A 25,669-nucleotide genomic window follows, 5' to 3' on the forward strand; every position below is an offset into this window, starting at 1 on the left:
GCTTCTTCTGGCCTTAAACCGCATTTAGATTTTTAACAAAGAGTTGAAGATCATTTCGTGGAACACAGCAGGCTTTAAAGATCACAAGGAGAAACTAGCCTTTTTGTATTCACACAAGGTGGATATAATTTGCTTACAAGAAACATGGGTGGAAGGGAGGATAGCGTTGGAAAAGGATTTTTTCGTTTTGGAAAAGTGTGCAACCTCCTCTAGAAGAGGTCACGCAAAAGGAGGAATAGCATGTTTGTTAACAAATAGAATAAAATGGAATTATTCTCATTATCTCGATCCAGGGAATTTGTTCCAAGCAATTACCTTAAAAGATGTTTTTGAGGATTGCCCCAATAGATCGTTGGTAATAATAAACATCTATATCCCCCCAAATCGCTGCTATAATGATGGTCTCAAGACGTTATTTTCCTTTTTAAATGCTACGTTGGATGTTGTTTCGCCTCCTTTTGTGTTATTGTTTGGGGATTTGAATTGTAGTATATCCAATTGCGGGCTAGCTCTTTTCAGAAACAAAATTAGGGAAGAAGCTCTAAATATCCCATTGGCCCAGTTCCCTGTCAAAGTCAAAACTAATAAAAGAGGTAAACTAGTATTAGAAGGTCTACATAAAGCTGACTGTTTAATAGTAAATGGGAGGCTTCCTTCTGATACCCCGGCAGCTTGTACGCATAAATCACATAAGGGAAACTCAATCATTGATTATGTCATGGCTGATTATGCTCTATTCTCTAAGTTGAAAAATATGAAAGTCATTGAGTCTAATCTTAGTGACCATAATGCGTTGTTGCTTATAGTCTCCGTTAGTCTGCCGAAAGTGGACTCTTGGAGTATGGAGAGGGATCTGGTGAATTTTAACTCCACCTCTGGGAAATGTTTCTGGAATTTTCGTTGTTTTGAAAATTTGCTGCCCCTTTTGAATCAAACTGTTAAAAGCTTATCTCTCTGGGAAGGGAGAGAGCTGTTAGGATTTGCTAATTTTCTAAATTTGGTAATTACAATAGCGAAGAAAAAACCTGGGGTGAAAAAATCGCTTGCGGTCCCTCCTTCTTTGCGGGCTTTAAATAAAGAAATTAATAAGGTAATAAGGGGGCAATATTTATTATTTACTCAAGAAGCCAAGCATAAATTGTCCATTTTAAAAAGAAGGAGAGCTAGGCTTAAGGCCCGTCTAAAACGTGATAAGGAAGACTCTCTCTGGATACAACTGAGAGAAGCCTCTTATAATGGTCAAGTAAAAATTTTTTGGTCTTTAATCGGCAAGGGCTGTGGGACTAGAGCCAGTGCCACTCCGATTGCCATCGAGGAACGGATTTGGGTCCAATACATTGAGAAACTGTACAGTAATAATAATGTGCAAGTACAAAGGGTGGAACTCAATGATGGTTCATGCGTATTTGATTGTCCCTCTGAAAAGGAAATTGAATTTGCTATCATGAACATGCGTTCCTCGGGCGCGATGGGGCCAGATAAAGTTCCCATCTCAGTACTGAAACAACAGAGTGTACTCTGGAGCAAGATTCTATTTCCAGTTTTTAAGTTCTGTTTTCTTAGCGGAACAGTCCCCCCCTCCTGGAAAGGAAGTATCATTGTCCCCTTATATAAAAAAGGGGCGAGAGATCTTCCCCAAAATTATCGCCAAATCGCTTTGCTTGACGCCATAGGTAAAGTTTTCGCAAAATGTATTCTCACTTTAATGAATCAATGGGTAACTGAATTTAATATTTTACCTATTGAACAAACAGGTTTTAGACAGAATCATGGAACTCTTGACAACCTGTCAGCTTTACAAGTCATCACAGAAAAATATGTTAAAGTTCGTGGTGGGCAGGTTTATGGGGCTTTCATCGACTTTTCCACCGCATTTGATAAGGTGGATAGGATATTACTGTGGAGAAAGCTATCTGATTTGGGTATGCCCTCATATCTCATTAAGTTAATTCGTGCACTCTATTCAGATACTTGGTGCAGAGTTCTATTGGGAGGTGAACGTGATCTATCCAAATTAATTTTTACCTCTAATGGATTAAAGCAAGGATGCCTTTTGGCCCCCTTGCTATTCTCCCTTTATACTGTCGATTTACCTGTCGCCCTTTCATCGTGTGCTGGTATTGCCCCTTCCTTGGGGGGGGTTCCAATTGCATGCCTCATGTATGCAGATGACATCCTGATTTTGGACCTTACCCCGAAGGGCTTAAATAATCGCTTGCAGGCACTGTCTGAATACGCCGAAAACCATTACCTATTGATAAATACGGCAAAAAGCAAAGTGATGTGTTTCTCCGGCAGGAAGAAACCTAAATTTCTTAATTTTCCTTGGTGTGTGGGGGAGGAAAAATTGGAAATTGTGAAATCATATACCTTCCTTGGTAAAATTGTCACAACTAACCTCAGTGACAAAGCCCATATAGATAACAACTCCCGAAAGGCTATTTCACAGGGAAAGAGTTTAATAGCCTTGTATAAAGCTACAGGTAGAAGGCATTTCTCAATTCTCTTAGATGTATTTAGAGCAAAAGTCCCTGCCTCCCTGTTATATGGCTTAGAGTTAATAGAGCAAAATCAATGGAGTTTCTTATCTTCCACGGAAGGAAAAATCTTGCGTAGTTTACTATCTGTTAGTTCTGCAAGTTCGACTGCTGCTATGAGACAGGAACTTGGCCTTCGTAGCAGCTGGGCTCAAGGTTTGGCTGGCTCCATTCGTTGGGTTGTAGGCTTAGTAAAAAGTGAGTCTAATACCCTGAGATTTCTTATAAAAAATGAATTGCTAGGCAATCTAAATGAACATTCTTTGATTGTAAAAAATTTTAGATTTGCTGTGGCTCAATTGAAATTGGATGAAGAAACTTTATTTTCTTTATCCTCTTATCAATTAAAATCTCTATTGAGGATTTCTTCATGGGAATTGGGGTTTTGTCATGACAGAAATTCCCGTATGTTAAAAAAAGGTTGTACTCCTGTTATTGATTCATGCATCTTGCGGAAAGCACAACCGTATATGTACTGGAATATCCCTCATGGCGCTCGTCGCTTAATGTACTTAATAAGACAAAACCTGCTTCCGTTGAAAATTCTTTATGCTAGATGGTATGGTCACTCTCCACTCTGTGATCTTTGTCAGAAGCATGTTCAGGACTTAAATCATGTAATTTTTGTTTGTCCAGTCCTGATGTCTTATAGGCGCAGATGGTTACGTTCAATTTGCTTACAACTTAATATTCTTTCTGCACAGTCATTCCAGATGGCCTTGATTAATCCTCCTAATGAAATGTTTTGTTTTAAACTGTATGGCTTCTTTAAATGTTTCTTGGATTTTTATTAATATGTCATTTTTTTTTTTATTTTTTTTTTTACCTGTGTTTGGTGTTATATGGACATTGTATGCATTTTTTCTTTTCTGTATGTATATTTGGTTTTATGTGGACCTCGAAAGAGTTCCTTTATCATAATAAATAAAAACTTGAATAGACTTGATAAGTAATGATACCATGGCATATATTATTTCTTGGGTGTGATAAATAGCACCTATTCTGACTTTTTGGTGCACAACGCACCAATATCCGAATGGTACAGTAACTATCTTACAGTTTTCCCCTGCTAAATTTAAAGAAGGGTGAAATATTTACCATACCCGGTAGTTACCAGGTGGGGTAAGCGGCGCGGGCTCCTCCGCTATGAGAAGAATAACACCCTCTGCCATCAGCCTCATAAAAATGAAATATAAAACGATAATGAACCTGAGTTTTGTATCGTTTTATTTTGTTTCATGGCCAAAGTCTTTGGGAGTGGGCCAGGGGCAATCACAGGCACTGAGGGGGAATGGTTGCACACTCTGCCTTTAGTGTGCATGTGGGTTTGGCCGGTCAACTCAAGGCGGCCAAACTGACATGCGCACTGAAGCTGCCTCCAACCTGAGCTGCGTTGCTGGGTTGGACTCAGCTGGCACAGGCTCTTAGTCTCACTGGGAGCACAAATTGAGTGCACTCTGGCCAATCCTGATGCTGCTTTCATGCTGCCGAATTAGAGTAAAGAGACACACACAACAAACAAAATTGTCTCATTTTATATGTGTCCTTTGTTGTTCCTTTTGTTTCTGTACTGATAACCTTCAATTGAATATGTCACGTTTTTCACTGTAAATATGGTTACGGTCACTACACTTGGGGTTATGTGAATCTTCTTTTAATGTTTTTCATTGTTCTTATGTGAAGTGTATATAAATTGTTGACTATGTAGAAATAAAGTGCCTAGTTCGGTGAAATAGGCTATAACCATTTGGATGTCTAGTGAGCTTGTCAGAGTATATATAACTAACCTAAAATAACTAGATATAACCAGTATATAGTTTTTCTATCAAGCAGGGCAATTAATTAAATTGCCATTAATTTGTTATCAAAAATGTCAAAATGAGTTCCTTGTGAACGTTGTTCTTTCAGTACAGCAGCATGAGTGCAGCATCAAGATTGGCCACAGGGGAGTCTGGGAGCCGGTGCCTGCAGTAGACTGGAGCCAGAGAGGAGCGGAAGACCGAGATGCAGCAGGTAGTTTTTTTTTGTCTGTCCATCATCCCCGGTTCCCCCGCTCCACCACTTTGCCCAGACAGCGGCAGCTCCTGCGAGTAAATACCACCAAAATCAAATTTACGACCCCTGAACACGAAGGGGTTTGTGCAGTTGTCACTAAACTGCGATTAAGTTGGAATCAGGTGCTTAATGTGGTACGAAAGCATTGGTGAGTGATTAGTAAAATGCATCGCACATTTAGAAGACCCAGCACTCAAATAGGATGATATACTTAAATATTTCTGACTCAAAGAGAAGACTGCCTAATGAACCCATTAAGGTACTTGTCGTTGTTGTTGTTGCTTAAATCATTATTAAATGAGAAAGCAAACAAATCTACTTGTTGAATACAAACGTCTTTAATTAAGAAAATGTATTCTAAAAAGTGCTGCTGCCTCTGTGCAAAAGTAGAATTTCCCCTGCCCCTTGGGCGGTCAAAATTTCAAAATACAACATCAGTATTGGCCAATATGGTCGTAGGAGTACTCAACTTAAAAAAAAATGGAATGCATTATATTTGTCCAGCATGAAGCATGGCGTATTATGTAGCCTCTTCAAGAACACAACACTCCGCAATTATTTCTTTATTCTAGATATACTCGATAAGTGGAATCTAATCAAGCATTTGAGGTCGCATGTTGCACTTAGATCCATAATTCAAAAAATAATATTCACGAATGGTTTACGATGAGTTCCACACTTATCACAAATTCAAATAGCACCAATACATGCTGGGAAATGTAGGGGCATATTATCAAGAACGGGCGTTACATTATCGCCGCTTTTATCGGCAGGAAACTGCTGATAAAGCGGCGATAATGTGCTTGATAATATGCTCTATGAATTCCAATCGAAGCCCATGTTAGATGGGAAGACATCTAACATGGGCTTCGATTGGAATTCATAGAGCATATTATCAAGCACATTATCGCCGCTTTATCGGCAGTTTCCTGCCGATAAAAGCGGCGATAATGTAACGCCCGTTCTTGATAATATGTCCCGTAGATTCTTCAATGATTCATTCACAAAATAGTTCTGACACAGTGGAGGATAGTGCAGAGGTGAGAGATAGGTGTAATGGATATGGAATAGTTGGAAGAGAATTAGGGAGTGAATTGAGGCCATGGTACCTCCGGAGATTGGTAAATGTGGTGTAAATGGAAGAGAGAGAGAAAGAGACAAGTATAATGTAAGTAAATAATTCCATTTCATACCTAGAGTAGCCAAAACATGGCGAAGCTCGGCCCCCATGACGGTGCCATTTCCTTCCTTGTCAAAGACTCGCAGGCCTTCCACAAAGTCCTCGAAGGTGCCCTTCTCTTTGGACTTGGACACATGTTGAAGCATAGGCAGGAAGGTCTCGAAGTCCATCATTTTACTGTTCATCTCTGAAGAACAACAAGTCATGGTCAAGTGACTGGGAAAGGCCTTTGTGTATAAAGATAGCAATAGTTAAAATAACCCAGCATTTGGGTCGCACTGCTACACAGCTTTAACTTCAAATAACCGTGAAAAACATATGATGCTATTAAGCATTTTGCAGGAGCGAACTTTTTGAAACCGCTCAGCAAAAGCTAGTGACAGCAGAAAGCATTCCCATGTTAAGATTGTGTCTACTCAGCAATAAGCATTGTCCCAGATAGTCCGATCATGCAATGTGGCACATACCCGCCAACCGGCAGTGCCATCTTTCTCTGTCTCTTTTTTACCAATTAGCTGTAAGTGGGACGTAGAACTGACCCCGCAGGGGTGGTGAAAGGAGAGAGTGTGAGAATCCACCCTTCAGGCAGTGCTTAATTTGAGCCGGTGCTTTCCGGTGCTGAGCACCGGAACTTAATTCGTTACCGGTGATTGGCACCGGCACCTAATTGTCAACACCACACTTAGGGCAGTGTGCCACAAGGTGGTGCTGCTCACGTAATTTAGAGATGAGCAGAATAATAGTTGTTTAGAAAAACTATTTACATTTAAAAAATTGTTAATAGCTGCCTCCCTAGCCATTCCTTTGGGGACCTGGAATAATCTGAACTGTCTCATTTACATGCAAGAGTGCTGGTTAGTAGTTGTTTTGGCAGCAATGACAAGGGCGATGGGTGGTGCAAGCTGCAGTGGCCTTCAAGTCAGAGCGCTGGTGCCTAATATTTTATAAATTAAGCACTGCCTTCAGGGGTGGTGAAAGGAGAGTGAGATAACCCACCCTTCCGGGGTGGTGAAAGGAGAGAGTGTGAGAGAGTGTGAGAACCCACCCTTCAGGGGTGGTGAAAGGGGAGAGTGTGATAACCCACCCTTCACGGGTGGTGAAAGGAGAGAGTGTGAGAACCCACCCTTCAGGGTTGGTGAAAGGAGAAAGTGTGAGAACCCATCCTTTAGGTAGGGTGAAAGGAGAGAGTATACTAACCCACCCTTAAGGGGTGGTGAAAGGAGAGACTGAGAACCCACCCTTCAGGGTTTTTGAAAGAAGAAAGTGGGAGAAACGACCCTTCAGGGGTGGTGAAAGGAGAGAGTATGAGAACCCACCCTTCAGGGGCGGTGAAAGAGTGTGAAAACCCACCCTTCAGGGGTGGTGAAAGGAGAGAGTGTGAGAACCCACCCTTCAGGGGGGGTGAAAGAGTGTGAAACCCCACCCTTTAGGGGTGGTGAAAGGAGAGAGTGTGAGAACCCACCCTACAGGGTTGGTGAAAGTAGAGAATGTGTGAACAAACCCTTCAGGGGTGGTGAAAGAAGAGAGTGTGAGAACCCACCCTTCAGGGTTGGTGAAAGGAGAGAGTGTGAGTACCCACCCATCAGGGGTGGTGAAAGGAGAGAGTGTGATAACCCACCCTTCAGGGGTGGTGAAAGGAGAGAGCGTGAGAACCCACCCTTCAGGGTTGGTGAAAGGAGAGAGTGTGAGAAACTACCCTTTAGGGGTGGTGAAAGGAGAGAGTGTGAGAACCCACCCTTTAGGGGTGGTGAAAGGAGAGAGTGTGATAAACCAGCCTTCAGTGGTGCTGAAAGGAGAGAGTGTGTTTCTTCCTCTTTGAATCAAAATATAATTCTTATCCCAACAGGTACGAACTGTGGCAGAGCCTCTTTGAGATAGGGCAAGGACTGTCAGCATAAGACATGCATAACACCTACTTTCAGGCGATTAGGTAATACTCTTACTGCTACTGCCGCTGCTGCTACTACGACTACGACTAATAATATAACAATAATAGTAATAATAATAACAACTAATATTTTTATTATTATTATTATTTTATTATTAATAGTCGTAGTTTTACTACTAGTAGTCGTGTAATTGGTAGTTGTTTGACAATACTAATTCAGCTAGAAATACTACCACTACTAATATTAGTACTGCTAACAATAACAATAATACTAATACTCTTCAGCCCACTTTGTACAGGAAGTGGCCGTATAGCACTGTAAACAAGTAACATCTATAATATTATCAAACCAATTGGTTTTAATTATACGCCCACCTGAAGATCACAGGACATAGTCACCAGCCAAGATTCAAATCTGCAATGTGCAAGTGGTGCAGACTAATCAACATGAGAGGCAAATTTATTGTTTTTCTCACAACACAGCACAGCAACGAAACATGCTGCTCTGCGTTGCAAGAAACGGAGAGAGCAGGACAGCGCCATATCTCTAAAAATATGGCGCTGCTGCTTTTCTCCTAAGTATTGGTGAAATTTCTGGGTACCTAACGCCACATGCACACCTGCACAGAATAGTTCAGAGGTGTGTGCATGAGTCTAGCATAGGTTTTTTACTAGCAGGATACCCTTCCAGTGCAAAAGACTATGTTGAGCCTTACTTTTAAATGTTCCCCTCCGTGTGCTGTAAAGCTTACAACATGCAAAGTTAGAATCTTTTGGAGAAAAGAAAACGTTTCCCCTTCTATGCTCCTGCCTCGAGGAAGTGTATTTTTTAGGGTAAGACCCTGTCTACAAATGTTAGTAGGTAGGGATTTTTTTATTAAACAGATGAGTGGTTGCTTAGGAATAGATGTACATCACCAATGGGCAGGCGCGGTCAGTGCAGGTAAGAGCGATGGGTCAGGGGGACGGGGTGGGGGGTTTGACAGATGAGGCAAACTTAAATGTAAATAAACAAAAAACACTTACCTTACACTCGCTGCATTGCCAAGCCGGTCAATGGGGCGAGCACAAGGATAATGGTTTTAATTTTTTTTAATTTATGTTTACCTCGTCGTCGTCTGTTGACATACACCGCTCTTACCTGCACATGCTGCGCCTGCCTATGGGATGCATCTCAAAGCAAAGCAGTGCAAAGAAGAGCAAAGCTCTTTCAGACCTGTCAGCCTTAGGGTAGTCTTTCCGCAAAATGTTTGCTTGCCCCACTTATTTTTGCTGATCTATGGCCAGATGTACGATCATTTCATTTAGCGCCTCTCAATTTGTGACACATCGCGAGTGGCAAATTGCGAGGCGCCAAATGAAATGTAGAATAGTTTGTTTAACACTGTTTGCAATTCCCAATGCTTGTCGCAAATTGTGAGGCTCATTATTATTAATGAGCCTCTCGCAATTTGCGAGCCCATTGGGAATGCCAGCCCTCCCAGGGATGGTGGCCTGCTGGGCTCAGCAGACACCCATGTCTGGGACTGCTTTTAAATAAAGCAGTTTTTTTTTTAAAGCAGTCTGTTTTCCTTAAAGGAAAACGGGATGCATTTTCAAAAAAAATAAAAATGAAACGTTTTCGTTTCATTTTTTAAGGGCAGGCAGTGGTCCCTGGAACAACTGCCTGCCCTTAAAAAATAATTTCACATGTATTTGCAAAGGAGAAGTGGTCTCCTGGGAACCCCTTCCCATTTGCAAATGCATTACAGGTGGTAATTGCAAGTGTTTTGCAACCGCAATTGTGGTCGCAAAACATTTGTACATGGTTTTGAGACTCGCTATTTGAAAGGGAATGCCCCTTCCAAATATCGAGTTGCAAAACCTATTTAAAGAGTCTGAACAAAATTGCGAATCGCTAAATAGGCTCTGTACTTGGCCCAATAGGTTTTTGCATGCACAAACGGGTTCGCAAATCTGTTCCCTAGTATTTGCTTGCCTTAGGACTCTGTGCACATTAAAACTGCTACCCAGTGCTAAAGTGCTTGAGGTCCCTGCTTAAAACATGGTAGCATTGGCTTATCCCAATTAGCAAATTTAACTTACTTGTAAGTGCTTAGTACAGTGTTACCTCATGTACCCAGGGCCTGTAAATTAAATGCTACCATTGGCCTGCAGCACTGATTGTGACACCCCTTTAAACATGTCTCAGGTCTGCCATTGCAGTCTCTGTATGAAGCTCTAAACTGCTATTTAGAGCTTGCAAAACAAATCTTTAACCAGGCCCAAACCTTCCTTTTTAATATATATGACTCTCCTAAGGTAGGCCCTGACAGCTCAGAGGCCAGGATGCATTCTATTCAGGCTGCTTCGGATCATCCCTGTCTTCTCTCCGGTGAGCTGGAGAGAGATTTGGAGTCCCTGCAAGCATGGCTTTCCGATAGGCTTAACGACCTGGCCCCGGTGTTGCCCCCCCGCTTGACACCAAAGCGGGTCTCGGCCCCTTGGTTTACCACTGCACTGTGGGCTAAGCGGCAGCAGTGTAAGGTAGCCGAAAGGGCCTGGCGGGCACACTATGATAGTACGGACAGGTTGGCCTACAAGGCTGTGGTTAAGGCTTACCACCGGGATATCCGCCTTGAAAAAAAAGCCTATCTTGCGGGGAGAATTGAAGCAGCTTCTAATTCCAGCAAGGAGATCTTCACCATAGTTAGAGAATTTATTTCTCCTCGGACCATCACATCGGTAGAGGTGCCCTTAGAATCCTGGGCGGCGGACCTTGCTTGTTTTTTCACAAGCAAGATAAAACTCATACAGGACTCTTTTCCATCGGGAGCACCTGTTAGGCCGTTTACATCTGAGGCCGGTATGTTCCCTCCGGCCTCGCAGGACGTCATATTGGCTACATTTCCATCTTTGCCAGCCCCAGCCTCTTTAGCGCTTATGGGCAATTTGAAATCTGGGTCTCCACTTGACCCTTGCCCAGCCAAGCTTTTGGGTAAGTTGGCGGAAGTGATCAATCCACTGGCGAACCCTCTTCTGAATCTCTCGTTGAGTCAGGGAGTGGTTCCGCCAGTCTGGAAGCAGGCAATGGTCATCCCGCTGCTTAAAAAACCGGGTCTTGACCCGAAGGTCCCAGCCAATTATAGGCCGATTTCTTTGTTGCCGGCTCTCGTAGAAATCTTGGAGAAACACGTTCAGTCGGTGCTCTCCAACTTTTTGGAGACCCACGAGATCTTACATGACTCCCAGTCTGGCTTCCGCTCAAATCGTAGCACCGAGACCGCGCTCCTTGAGGTTTCTGAAACTATCAAAGGGGTGTTGGATACCGGGGGCAAAGTCATGTTGGTGTTGTTGGACTTGTCGGCGGCTTTTGACACCGTTCCCCATGATGGCCTTCTCGCAAGACTCTATGAGATCGGCCTTCGGGGGACGGTGCTCAGCTGGTTTTCGTTTTTTCTAGCTGGCCGCCGGCAAACGGTCTGGACATCGCCTGACACCGCCGTGATGCCGCCTTTGGGAGTCGGGGTCCCTCAGGGCTCTATATTGAGCCCGACCCTCTTTAACATCTTTATGACCCCTTTGGCGGCGGTGGCGGAGTCGTTTGGTGCCCGGATCGTGTCGTATGCCGACGACACCCAGCTCCTCTTTTCTTGCGAGAGAGGGGCAGACTTTGACAGGGAGAGTATCCGGAATTGCCTTGGGGCTGTGTTCACATGGTTCCAACTGAACAGCCTCAAGTGCAATTCCGATAAGTCCGAGGTACTCTTCTTCGGGTGCGACACGGAGCCCAGCTGGCAGGCCTGGTGGCCCATTGATATGTTCCCTCCGTCCGGTTCTTCCCCTATGGCTAAGAACTTGGGGGTTAAGATGGACAAGGGGCTGACAATGAAAGCCCAGATCCTTGGGGTGACCGGCACCTGTTTCGGTCTATTAAAGATGCTGCGGAGGTTTTTGCCTCTTTTGTCGGAGGAGCACAGGAGGCTGACTGTGCAGGCTCTGATAGGCTCCAGGTTGGATTATGCCAACATTCTTTACCTGGGCCTACCAGAGTACCTGTTGCAGCGGCTTCAAGTTGCGCAGAATGCGGCGGCCAGGGCAATTTTTGGTCTAAACAGACGTGCCAGCGTCTCGGGTCTATTGTCGACGCTGCACTGGCTCCCCATTCGCAAACGGATCGCCTTTAAGGCTATGACTTTGGCCTACAAGGCTCTCCACGCTGTGGGAGCAAAACATCTCCAAAAGAGACTGGCCTTTTACCATCCGGCTTGCTCTCTGAGGTCAGAATCTCTACTCCTGGCGGTTGTCCCTCGAGTTAAGAGAGCGCGCCTGGGCGGCCGTTCCTTTAGCCTGCTGGCTCCACAGATGTGGAACTCGCTTCCGCTCCCACTTCGGGGGGCTACTAGTCTTCTTGACTTTAGGAGAGGTCTTAAAACCTGGTTGTTCACCCAGTAGGCCCCCCAGCAGTCCCTTTTTTTATCTGTTTGTTCTGTATTCTCTTTTTACTGTGTTATGTTATTGCGAATTAGTTCTCCTTACCTAAAGCGCTGGGACCCTCTTTTTGAGTAACCGTTGCGCTATACAAAAGAATAAATAACATAACATAACATAACATATTTAAAAGGTAGGCCCTGCCCGTTTTCATATATACTCACTTGGAATAGCTGTGGAGGAGTATTCTTGGTCTTCCTTGTGAAGCCGTGGTTGATTGAAAATTGGAGTGAACTAGATCTGTTCAATATCTTGTGCAACATATAGTCCTGAGGATGGTCTTGGTGAAAATTATACGTTAAAGACCGAAACGTCGACGCCCTTATACCACTTGGTTTACATTCATCAATGAAAGGATTTGTATAAAAAACTGATGGATTAGCTGACTGATGTCATAAGAGCACGCTATGTATATATATGTATAATACATATTGTACCAATGGTATATTACACTACTGACAAAATGTACTGAATAATGTAGTGTTGTTTGTTGCCTAACATATGTAGCTTTAATCTTGTAAAAAGCCTGAAGATTGAGTTATCATACTATACATAAAATTGTTTTGAGGTATCACGTCTCTTATGTTCCTTTTCTAATTGATGTACTTATATAAGACTTAACAGAAATTAATTGAAGAATTCTAAATAATTCCTCAAGGAGCTTTTTTCTATTTAATTAACGTTACCCAGTTCCTTGGGGATTACTGGGTTGCCCTATTTCTTGTGACCATACACAATAAGAGATCCTCCCTAGACCCTGCCAACTACAGGCCCATTAGCCTTATTGACATCACACAGAAAACCTGCAAGGTTATACTTACCAGGCTTCAGCTTTGGTTGGGAAACCATGTGGTCTCATGTCCCCTTGCAAGCAGGCTTTCAATCGAATACTGCTACGATAGATCAACTAATTAGACTACAGGTGATGTATTGGAAGACAGTCATTATTAATAAGGAAAGCTCTAAGTGGTATTCATAGATCTCAAAGCAGCCTTTGATATGGTCCCAAGGAATAAATTGTGGCAGGTGCTCACTAAAATGTGAATTCCATGAGTACCTACGTAGCATCATTCAGAGAACACATGTAAATAATTTTGCACTGGTGCACTGTGGGATGTTGGGAGAACTGACGGATCTAATCTCCCTAGGAAATGGAGTTAGACAGGGCTGCGTGTTAGCTCCACTCTTTTTGCATTGTATCTGAATGATCTTGTTGAGCATCTTAACACATGTGTAAATGATGCCCCCAAGTTGGTAAGCATGTGGGTTCCGGCCCTCATGTTCACAGACAACACTCTTCTCTTGACCAGATCCCCAATGGGAATTAAAAAAACACTGAATAAGTTTTCAATAGGTTTTGCGTTCTTAGAGGGTTGGAAGTAAACATTAACAAAACAAAATATATGGTATTTAATCCTTGTTGTTCCCCTTGAAAGGGTGCATTTATTTGATTACTTGGGGAAGACTCTTGATGAGAATTTGGTTTGGGGCACCATGTCTCAAAACACAAGCTAAAGTTAGGACTCTATGTAAGGGGCAGCTGAAGCCACATAAGTGGTCCCTTAGTAAACTTGTTTCTCCAGCTGAGATGCGGGGTTACAAAAATAAAAAAAATCTAGAATTAGAGGAACATTGTTTTTTGAGGCTCTTATTGAGCCTCCCTGTAAGTACCCTCTTGATTCTGCTGAGACTTTCCATGGGGATTAGATCAATCTCAAATTTGATAGAAGCCCAACCATTAATGTTTTGGAGAAGACTCTCGGTTACCCCTGTGTTGTCATCATACCGCAGAGGGCGAGAGGAAATGCTTAGCAATCCATAATCTGCCAGTTTTCCTTCGATAAAACGGATAAGAGACTCCTTTGTGAGGATGGGATTAGATATTTGTGGTCTGATCCACCTTGGTTTTTGCAGTTTCAAGGTTTTTAATGATATCATGGGTTATAAGAAGTAGTCTCATTTCTGCACAGAAAGAACCAGTTGGGAAGTCGAATGACAGCATAACTAGATAATGCACCTTACAGATTACAACATGATTGTTATATAAAGCCAACTGCCTAGGGCCACAGAACGTTTTCTATACTGTTTAACTGTGATGTAACATTTATATATTTATTTTTTTAGAATATTGTTTTATTTGATAGTTTCATTGAACTATTTTACACGTTGATGAATTGTAAATTTGTATGCTAATATATATATATATATATATATATACATATATATATATATATATATATATATATATATATATATATATATTAATTTAAATTGATGTATCTCTTTTGTAGTATTATGAAACCGAAATAAAGGGTATTTTGATTTGATTTGTATTGATTTGGTGTTATGGTAAGTTAAAGTAAATACAGTTAACTTTTACAATCTGAACCAACAAATCACTAAACGTTTTCAAAACATACAAACAGAACAGTAGCAAATCTGAAAAAAATGCTGGCAAAAATATCACTTTTTGAATTTATTGGTGCTTTGTCTATCCCAAATTTGACATAGCTTCCTGCTGCAAATGCAGCTAGGTTAGTGTAATTTTGCATACACTTCACAAAATTGTGTATTTCACTAAAATATTTCTCAGTTTCGCCCACTTCTACTGAAAAGTGAAAGCGGGACAAGAGACAATGTTATAAGTTCTTGACCAATAGCATTTTTTATATCCTGATTGTACCCTAACATAAACATTCTATCTGGTGTTTGCGCAGATGTTTCTCACCGCGCGCTTCTCAGCGGTAGGGATAACTCAAAAACAAGTCTATTAGCAGAGGCCAGATTTTTGGAACCTTGACATTACAAACACGAACTCACCTTCTTGCTTAGGCCGCCCCAAGACTTTCAAAACCTCAGCGTTGGTTGGATTCTGTCCCAGGGCCCTCAGGACGTCCCCGCACTGCGCGTAGGTGATCTTCAACTCGTTCTTTGGAGTCCGATCAAAGAGAGAGAAGGCTTCTTTAAACTCTGAAAAGAAGGAGGGAAAAGACCAATGTTTACCTTGACCTGATGCATGTTTTCAAAACTGATCGACATATTATTTCACTACAATTTCATATAATTTAGGTGTCATCGCCATTTTGATTTATCATCAGCGAAGTTTCAGTGGGAAGCTGAATTTGTGGGAAAGGCTATTTCACTGTGCCAATGATGAATCAAACTTGGCTCTCCAAATGTATGGGTCTGGGCTTGTGGGGATGGCGGAGAAAAGGGGAGTGCTTAATTTAGTATTTTACATTTTCAAATAGCATCTTAAACAGTTGCACTGCATAAAGTGAGGTAGTCGTGTACTCTGCTGGCTCTATATATTTAATTGCTCACGTTTCTAAAATCTAATAAACACAGGATAGGTACACACTGTGCCAATATTTACTTATTCCAGCAATAGCAGATATACTTGCTGAAAATGAATAAGCTGTCAAAAACAATAATGAGCTCCAGAACAATAAAAAAAACCTGGAAGCCTGGCATCATAGACCAGGTCCGTTATTAGAAAGTTGGAATGTTGTGAGCTCCGTTGAAGATAATGGCGAGGCTCCAGGATTATAATGGCTGGTACAAGCCTTCTGCTCCTGCCTTTCCATGTTTGTCTGTTTGCTCCTCCTTTTTTAATTTAGAACCTTCTATCCTTAGTGGGTGAAATGTTCTAATAGCCTTACAGCCATTCTGCCGTAGGATATACCGGTTGTTAAAGGCCCTCTCCCTTGTTCTAGGCCAATAACTCGGGTTCAGGCCTTTAACAACTGGTATAGCTTTTGGCAAAGGGCAATAACAAATGGGTATTCCTGAAAGCACTATGTGGAAGACTACAAATAGTGTGGTGCTGTGGGGCCAGAAATAGTGGAATGGGAATTATTGAGTCTTGCATGCACCCTCCCCAACACCACCCACATTACACCGCCTCTCCTATCCCCGCATTATGCCATTGTTAATTATTTTGGCCAGAATGGGCAATAACACAAAGGATCTTCATTTAACTGGCCCACGCCCACGTTTTCCTAGAGTCTGTCACTGTTTCCACACAAGGAGTTTCCTGCTATCAGCAGATTAGCACCAACGCCAAACAATGGCCACCAAAATAGCGAAAGCTACTGTGGATTCTCAGCAAGTGTAACTTGTTGTTGAAGCCCACATATTTAAAGCTGATAACAGGCGTATAAAATAAATCATAGATAGATACTGATAATGTATATGTTTAACGAATTACCAGGGTCTGCCTTGGCCTAAGTTTTTCAAGATGATAATAAATATGTTAATTGAAGAATATCTAGAGAATGATAATAGATTTGTTAAAGACATTAACAGTGTTTGGTCGTACCTTGTGCAATGCCTAATCACTGTCTATATCTTCAAAGGTGAAAACAGATATGTCCAATGAGTTAATAGGTTCCTGTTTTTACCTCTATAGTGAGCCTAGCACACTTTATAGTTGCATTAATTATGATGTTGCTATTATTACTCCAAGGTCCCGAGGAATTATATTTTAATGCATGTGTGACAAAAGATAAAAGTTGAGTATTTGATATATTTATTATAGAGAATGTATGTGTGCATTATATGCAACATGATGCAATGAATGTTAATATGAAGGGTGCCGTGCATATTTCATGAAAATGACGCTTTAGAAGTCTCTGAGCACCCTAATTTATAGATCACAAGGGATATGCAGTCATCTTTATGAATATGGCTGTTTACATGTTTTGTCTTGAGAAGATCGATTTTGGAAAAGGGGGTGGTGATGGACAGAGTTTCTGAATGATGCAGAATACTCTTACCAAGTCAAGAGATCATGGTTTTAATCCATCACCTGTTTTTTTAGCTCACTGCACCATCCCAGCTCAGAACCTGGCTATATGCAAATAAGTCTGTTCCTGTCCCAGTGCATGATGGGAACAGGGCAAACCAAACTACCAAGCCAATTCTTATACTGGGAAGGAAACAAGCTTCCGGGGACCGGTCTTGAGAAGATTCCACAAGTCTTTCATGTGGGGTTCAGTGGCCTCATGGTACATAGTGTGCAATTTATTACTGTGGACCACACTTAGGGCCCAAGTTAGATCTTGGCAGAGCATGGGCGTTCCCATGCACCCACCCATGGATTTTGATGCAAACCCAGATTTACTAAGGTCAGTAAACCTGAGATTGCATCTAAATGGTACTTCTTTCCAACAGAGGTGCAACAAGGAGAAATATCTTTATTTCTTCTTGTTATTTCGTCTTATCTTGTTTTTCCATTTGTGCTGCATTCTGCAGCACAAGTAGAAAAGGGAAATTACCTCAGATGATTTTTTTTGTGCAGGTAAGAAGGTATACCTTCGTGCTCAAATTCAATCCTGCTTGTAACACAAGCACCCTTGCACCATGGTGCAAGGGTACCTGTTGGCGCTAGGCAGCCCTCAGTTCGCCAGCAAAGGGAGAGAGCAGGAAAGCAGAGATATGCCGCAATTCTGCCTGCCGTGCAACGCGGGGCAGCAGGTTGTATTGCTGCATTGCATTGTGTGACTTTTCAATAAATGTACCCGAGTGGCGTAACAAATTTTTAGGCCCCCCCCTGCAGGGTACGTGAAGGGGCCCCCTCCGGACTCAATCTCGAGCTCCCCAGCAGATGTGCGGTGCTGACGGGGCCCCCTAGAGGGTGAGGGCCCCCCCCGCACCGCGGGGGCTGCAGGGGCCTGTGTTACGCCCCTGATGTACCCGCCCTCGCCTTTCGCTAGAGTGTTTGCCTGAATCGATAATAACCAATGACAGTATACCAACCAGCAGCCATCTTCCCCAGGCAGAAAAACATCTTCATGTTGATTGGGAAAAACAGTGTCTGAACAGGCCCGAACTGGAGGTTTTTCCCCAAAGAGCATTTCCGTAGTGTCCTGAGGTCTTTGGACCTTTTAGGGCAGTTTTCCAGATAATGGGAGGCGAGGGAGAGAGCGAGAGATTTTTTCGGGGGCTGTTTTGTGTTTCCATCCCAGCCCCTGTATTGACAAAATGTATCTGAATGCTACCTCTTGATTTTACGGGCATGTCCAAAGCTAGCGTAAAGGGTGCCTTGCTTTGTTTTGTTCGGTGCACTCTTTCTGGTTGGAACAGATCTTTTTCCATCTGTGTTTGAATATAGAGCCGCAGGTCTGCTTCAGCAGTGCTTGGCACATGTACACATAAATGAACAAACAACATCATGCACTTCAAACGAAAACATACAAAATCACATTAGGAATGTCAAAATTGAGTAAATGTTAAAGAACAGAGCACAGAAAGAGTTTTTCAAGAAACAGTTTAATTTTTTTAAATAAAAGCTGCAGGCATCTTGTGAATTGAGATATTTTCCCACTGCATATTAGGAGTAATGGAATATTTTAATATGTTTGCCAATTAAAACGAAGCTCCAGATCGCATTTTCTATACAGAAAGGAAATGAATAAATGATAACTACGGTTTGTGACAGATTCCTGAAATGTAGATCAACATTAGCTGAATATATGAAACATAAATTATGGAATATGTTATACGTTTGCATGTTTCATAGTTTAATAATGGAATGAAAAGTTTAGACCTTTATTTTCATCCCTAGATTACATTCAAAGAAAGTCATTACACGTGGAAAATGTATAAAAATGGAAGTGAAAAAGAGTCTTTTTTGTTATGTGCACAGTTGTGCCACGTAAATGGAATGCTTTCTTCGAGCTTTTTTCGAGAAAGACAATTCTCGCCGAGCTCTCCTTCTCTTGCCTGACATGTTCTTCTTTGACATTCTATCACCGCCTCAGTCCTCACCTGCTTTTACATATGGGCGGTCAACATTTTTCACGAAATATGCAACATTTTGTCAAAAATGATGTGAAATTATGCCTATTGGGTGAAATGCACTTGGCCAATAATTTTCATGAAATTTGAACATTAAGAATTACTTAACTCAAGAACAAAAGACATCACGTGACATGCCAGCAGGAGAATGGTTTGGGAAAAAATGTCTGTCGACTAGATTTTTACAGTTGTTTCAAGGCATTTTCTGCTTAAAACAGTTTCCCAGAGGAGAAAATGACACAAGATAGTGCAACTGCAGAATGGCAAAAAGATTTCACAAATGAATGAATTTTACACGATTTCTGCCTCCTTTTAAATCTTTCACTGGGGCCTACTTTTATGTGGCTCCCAAAAGGACATTTTTTTTAAACTATACATAAGTGCTACTCTTATTAATGTTTCGACCTCGGAATTCTGTGTTCCCTTGTCCTGAAAAGTTGCTTTGATGATACAACTGGTAAAAAATATATATGCACATATCTGGATAAGCATCTTGGCCAGTTTTCATCCAATTACCACCAGTCCTGGCTAAACGAGTTGAGAAAACGGTGGTAGAGAATTGCAGTTCATGTATCTGCACTTCTGTTTTTAATGCTTTACAATCAGGCTTTAGGCCTCTTCATGGTGCTGAGACTGGATTGATGGCTTTCTAGTGCGATTCTTTCAAATGTGTGGGTGAGGTACATGCACTTGTCGTGATAATAAGATTCTGGTGGTCTGACTATCCATTTTTGTAAATGTGAACACCACCACAAAGAAATGGCTATTCTCTTTTTAACCAAATGAAGACCACCCGAAAAAGGCATACCCTTATTTCTAGGTCAATACAAATATATTCATGAAAAGTTGGTTCAGCCCTGTCATTGACATTTTTTAATGCATATCTGGTCCCCCTATTTGCCACCATTGGTTTTTTTTTTCAGTTAATTGTCAACCACATACTGATGATGCACTGTTCTACATTAGGTGAAGGGTGTACAACATTTTTCTGTCTCTTTTGTTTCAAAACGTTGATGAAGAATAATATTTACATCTTAATACTTCCAAGAAAATGTCAAGTTTTCAGTCAGAAATGCAGACCACCATTACAAAACATCACTAGGTCTGGAGTTGTATCCACGCTCTCGAAAGATGAAAAACCTACGAATAATGGGGCATATTATCAAGGACAGGCGATACATTATCGCCGCTTTTATTGCCAGGAAACTGCCGATAAAGCGGCGATAATGGCCTTGATAATATGCTCTATGAATTCCAATCGAAGCCCATGTTAGATGTGTTCGCATCTAACATGGGCTTCGATTGGACTTCATAGAGCATATTATCAAGTCCATTATCGCCGCTTTTTATGGCCGTTTCCTGCCGATAAAAGTGGCGATAATGTAACACCCTCACTTGATAATATGACCCAATGTTCCATTCAGATATGATCCTACCCTTTCAGGTAAGAACCGTAGTTGGAAACTTTTGTTTTGAGGTGCATTCGTTCAAGAAAAATTCTGGCAATGCTATCTCAACTCCAAGGGCTTTGACTACCTGCACAACAGCAATCTTAACTAGAATTGACAAATGATCCTTTGCACAAGAATAAATCCAAATGATTTCCAATCCTTTGAAAGACCTGCCTAGGCCAGCATGATAATGACCCAGACTCATCATTACAAATTTGAATGAGGAATCGAAACTAAATATTGAAATCGTATTTATGAATCTTCTGGTAAGAGTTCATCGCACCCAATGTCCAGAAATGCAGTCACAAACTGTACCTTTTTTCTTTACTAGGGAAATTAATTTGTATTGTGCTTTAGAATGAGTATAATCAAAAAGTTATCTTTGGAGGGCAGACTAATTTGTCATTTTTGCAGCTGAATTTTATGATATAATAAATAAAGATACAAAATGGTGATCTTTCCTTCTGTTTTCTTCATAAGAAAGTTTTGAAAATAAAAATATCTATATTTTCATCAATGAAATAGGAAAAACAGAAGTGGCCTCCTAATCTTTGTTACCGAATATGACAATACAAGCTTTTACATTCCCTGATCTTCAATCGCAATGACAAGATTACATGTTATTAATAAGTGATTGATGACGTAAATAAATACGTAGTTACACAAACTTAGCAAAAACCATAAGCATATTTACATTAGAGGGGGTCACCATTCACATTGGTAGTCACGAGGTAGCTTCATGTCACTAGGACACGTATTTTCCGGGGACCTGTTTTCATTTAATACAACTCTACATTCTGGATGTTGTATTCAATGAAAACAGGTCAAACTGGATGTTGTATTCAATTGGTTCCATATAACAAATCAAACTAGCACTACTGAAAATAATAATTTGTGAAAGGAAATCTCAGAACTGTAAAACCAGAGTCCTCCTGACATCTTGAAATTAAGGTTTAATCTGCATATTGGATAAATAGCAGGTAGACTAAAACAGCCTTCATGGTTTGGAAATAACAAATTTAGGTCTGCAACAGCATCCCTCTCATTCAATATAATTTGACATAATTAATGATGAGCTGAAACCTGTTTTCCATATACCATATTCCCTTTGCATTTCTCCCCTTCTGCTTCTCGCCCACAGGGCAGGATCTCATGTAACATAGATTGCGTTTGTAGAGCTCAAACAGCTGCTTCCTGAGAAGCCTACCGGCTCAACCAGCAGGTGATCCACTCTCATTCAGCAAATATCTAAAGAGGAAAGTTTTCAGACCTTTTTAGAAATAGACTTCGGAGGTATAGTTTCTCAATGCTGCCGGAAGTTCATTCTTGACCTTCTCTGCCAGGAAAGAGAAGGAGCGAACACCCCTTTTTATATCTGTGAATTTTGAGGATAAATATACGGCCCTGATTGGCCTATGGTAAAGATCTGGAGGGCGTGTTTTTTTTCTGAGCTTGTCACCGAAGTAGGTGGTTCCCTTATTATGGACAGATCTAAAAGTGATGAGTAAAGATCATTGTGTTCGCCAGCAGTAAATGTAATTGCTTTAAATATGGAGAGATGGAGTGCCATCTAGGCATCTTGAGAATCAATCTTTCAGCATTATTCTTGGATAGCTACAGCTTGTTAATAATTCCAGTCAGGTCCCCTTCATACATCTTTTTGAATAATCTAATCTAGAGGTTACCAGGGTATGCACAATCGTTTTGCCAGTATGGACTGACAGGAATTTTAAGGTCTTCTTTAATGATTTTAGTAGGGTAAAACAAGCTGCAGTGATGCCATGGATCTGATGTTTGATGAAGAGCTCACGATGGAAGGGGCAGGGAGTTCCCCTAGGTCCTTTGGCCATCAACTCAGTAGCTCAGATAGTGGAGTGCTTCTGAAGAATAGATTCTCTAAACTGTTTGAGTTAATTTAGCCACTGCACTCATGCAGCCTTAGAATGTCCCTGCCACCATTTTATCCACCTGGTGGCAGGAAAGCATAAATTGTGTGTCATTAGAATATGCCACCTTGACTGGATATATATCTATATATAGTTTATCATTTTCCTTGCTGTTCGCAACTACAAAATGGGTAACATTCTCAAAATCAGCATTGATTCTCCATTTAATGCATGAAGTCATGGAGGGGCACATAAAGAGGAGACATGTTTGGGTCCCCCTGGACATACTGATCTTGATAAAATATTTCAGCGGCACGGACAAGCTGCAGAAGATTCGCACTACCGGGGAAGGAAGCACACTGAAGCGCTCAAACACAGGGGACCAGTTGGAGCATTTTTTTCACTTAAAAAACCATAGGTTTTAGGCACATTATAGTGAGGAATTAGCATTTAAAAAACCTTAGAAATTCACTGAAAAAAACATAGGTTTCAGGGGCGTTATAGTTAGCTGGACATTTCACTCGTACAAAACCATTGAAATTGCACCATTATAGTTAGTTCAGCTAACTATAACTTGTGCGCCCGCAATGCACTGCTGATTACGTCACATATTACATCACTCATGACATGGTCAGTGACATCACTCATGACATCAATAATAACATCATCCAGTGAATGTGTGTTTTTCTTAAAATTAAATATGTTTTATATAAGTATATCTCAAGGGCGATGGAAGAATAAGTGGGTATATAAGTGTCTAAATGGATGACTTTTTTTGAAAAATTGATTGTATAATGGGCTGATTAAGTGTATCTTAGTGAATACATGGGTTAGACAGTAATTTTTAAATATGTAAATATCTGTACCAGTCTCTTACTTTGTGTATGAGTGGCTGCATGGATTGGTGAGTAGCTACATGAGTGTCTATATAGGTTATTGGTTGTTTTTTCGAGTATCAGTATGAGTGTCTGAGTGTCTGTATGGTTCAGTGAAGGGTATTACTTAGTGCATAGATGCATGAATGAGTGCGTCACTGTTGTATTGGGTTGAGACAGTATGTGTGCAGGACTGTATGGGTGGAATAGTGTGTGTATGGGTGTGTTAGTGAGTGAATGACTGTCTCAATATGAGTAACTACATGGGTTTCAAACCAGTATATGTGAGTTTTGGTGTAGATAAGTGAGTATATGTGAGAGTGAGAGATTGGTAGAGTTCCTGTATAAATTAGTCTATGTTTGTATAAGTAATTGAATAACAGAGTAAGTATGTGTACGTTTCTGTACCAGTAAGTGTGGTGGTGTGTGTATAACTGTATAAGCAATTTAATCGATGTTTGATACTTTGTTTACATGTGTGACTCTATGGAAGAGTGGCATTGTGTAATAGGATGTACAGGTGTATCAGTACATATGATGAGTGAGTACATGTATGAGTGTTTGTATAGGACTGTTGGTGAATGAGTGGATGTGTGTGTAGATCTCGGAATTACTAAATAGGTGTGTTGTAAGTGGTATTGGTATGTCCATTGTTTGGAAAATCTTAGTTTCTATTTTTGCGTGTGTGTATCAAAGGTTATATTAGGCTGAGAGGAGGTCAGCCACTCTATCACAAGGATGATAACATCAGTGATGTCATCAGCGATGTCATTTGAGGTGTCATCAGAATTGTCATGAGTGATGTCACTGACCATGACATGAGTGATGTAATATGTGACGTCATCAGCAGTGCATTGCGGGCGCGCAAGTTGTAGTTAGCTGAACTAACTATAACGGTGGAATTTCAATGGTTTTGTACGAGTGAAATGTCCAGCTAACAATAGCGCCCCTGAAACCAATGGTTTTTTTCAGTGAATTTCTAAGATTTTTTAAATGCTAATTCCTAACTACAACGTGCCTGAAACCTATGGTTTTTTAAGTGAATTTCAAAGGTTTTTTAAATGCTAGTTTCTAACTATGCCTACAGAGGTACAACGTGTGAAAAAAGAAGAAAAAACACATAGAAAGAAGGAAAAGAAATGCAGAAAGAAGCAACAGAAGTCCTCAAAGACGAAGAAATGTTCAGGAAGAAGGAAGACGTGCAGAAAGAACAAACAAAGGAGCAGAAAGAGGCCTTGTAGCAAAATCATCTTGTACCCTCAACTATTTCAGATGGTTACTGGTGGTAACTGACTCTGACAGTGCTATGCTAAAAGACACTTAGAATAAGTTAAAACACCTACATACACTAGGGAGCACTATGTGTTGGGGTACCCCTGTTATTAGCATGACCTCCTCTGTAAGCCCCTAGTATATAAAAGGGCAGGCGGATTAAAATGACCTCTTAAAATGCATGACAGGGCGCGTTTGCACACTGGTGAAGGGAGGGGGCAAACATGCTCTGTGGCCATTTTAATTTGGTGGCTAAAGTACCCTTGAATCCTGAGTGTCCCTTGGCTTCAAGTAGCCCAACAGGTATCTCTAGTTAGCACCACAGAGCTGCATTGCAGAGTGAAGGGGCACGGCCCATACCATCTCTCTGCAACGCAGCGCAGTGTTGCCTACTGGAAGCACCTGGTGGACTAGTTGGCCCCCATGGGCCCTCAGGATTGAAGGGGAATTATTTCCCCAACTCAAAATGTGTCACAGGGCGTGTGGGCACAGTGTCACATTAGGCCCCGTTCCCTCCCTTCACTGCTGTGTAAACACGGCCTGTGTCTGTTTTAAGTTGGCTGATTAAGTTCATTTGAATCCCGAGGGTCCCTAGGGGCAAACTAGCCCACTAGGTACCTCCAGTAAGCGCCATTGCAGAGAGGTGTAAAAAGTGTTACAGCCTGGCCCACCTCTCTGCAAAGCAGCGCAGTGGCGCTTACTGGAAGCCACTGGTGGGCTAGTTACCCCAATGCGCCCTCAGCATTGAAGGGGAATTATTTCCCCAACTTAAAACACGCCACGGGCGTGTTTGCACACATCACCTCAGGCCCCGTCTCCTCCCTTTCCCACTGTGTAAACACACCCTGTGGCCGTTTTAAGTTGGGAGATTAGGTCCCCTTGAATCCTGAGGGTCCCTAGAGTCAAACTAGCCCACTGGGTACCTCCAGTAAGTGCCGTTGCATAGAGGTGAAAAAGGGGCATGGCCTGCCCCACCTCTCTGCAACGCAGCGCAGTGTCACTTACTGGAAGCACCTGGTGGGATAGTTGGCCCCCAGGGATCCTCAGGATTCAAGGGGAATTAATTCTCCAACTTAAGACAAGCCACACGGCGTGTTTGCACACGTCACCTCAGGCCCCGTCCCCTCCCTTCACGACTGTGTAAACACACCCTGTGGTGATTCTAAGTTGGGAGATTAAGTCCCCTTGAATCCTAAGGGTCCCTAGGGTCAAACTAGCCCACTAGGTACCTCCAGTAAGCACCATGGACCTGTG

The 25,669-nt window shown here is 41.7% G+C and overlaps 1 protein-coding gene across 1 annotated transcript in view; it reads right to left on the bottom strand.

Moving 5' to 3' along the window:
• The window catches only part of MYL3 (myosin light chain 3), a 255,613-nt gene that overhangs the window by 114,683 nt on the left and 115,261 nt on the right, over positions 1-25,669 (bottom strand). Inside the window, exons 3-4 of the mRNA XM_078662471.1 lie at positions 14,951-15,100; positions 5,786-5,959 (exon numbers count right to left, since the gene is read on the bottom strand). Coding sequence (XP_078518597.1) covers positions 5,786-5,959; positions 14,951-15,100 — 324 coding nt within the window. The remainder of the gene's footprint in view (positions 1-5,785; positions 5,960-14,950; positions 15,101-25,669) is intronic.

This window comes from Lissotriton helveticus, chromosome 10 (assembly GCF_964261635.1).
Source record: "Lissotriton helveticus chromosome 10, aLisHel1.1, whole genome shotgun sequence".
Classification (NCBI taxonomy): Eukaryota; Metazoa; Chordata; class Amphibia; order Caudata; family Salamandridae; genus Lissotriton; species Lissotriton helveticus.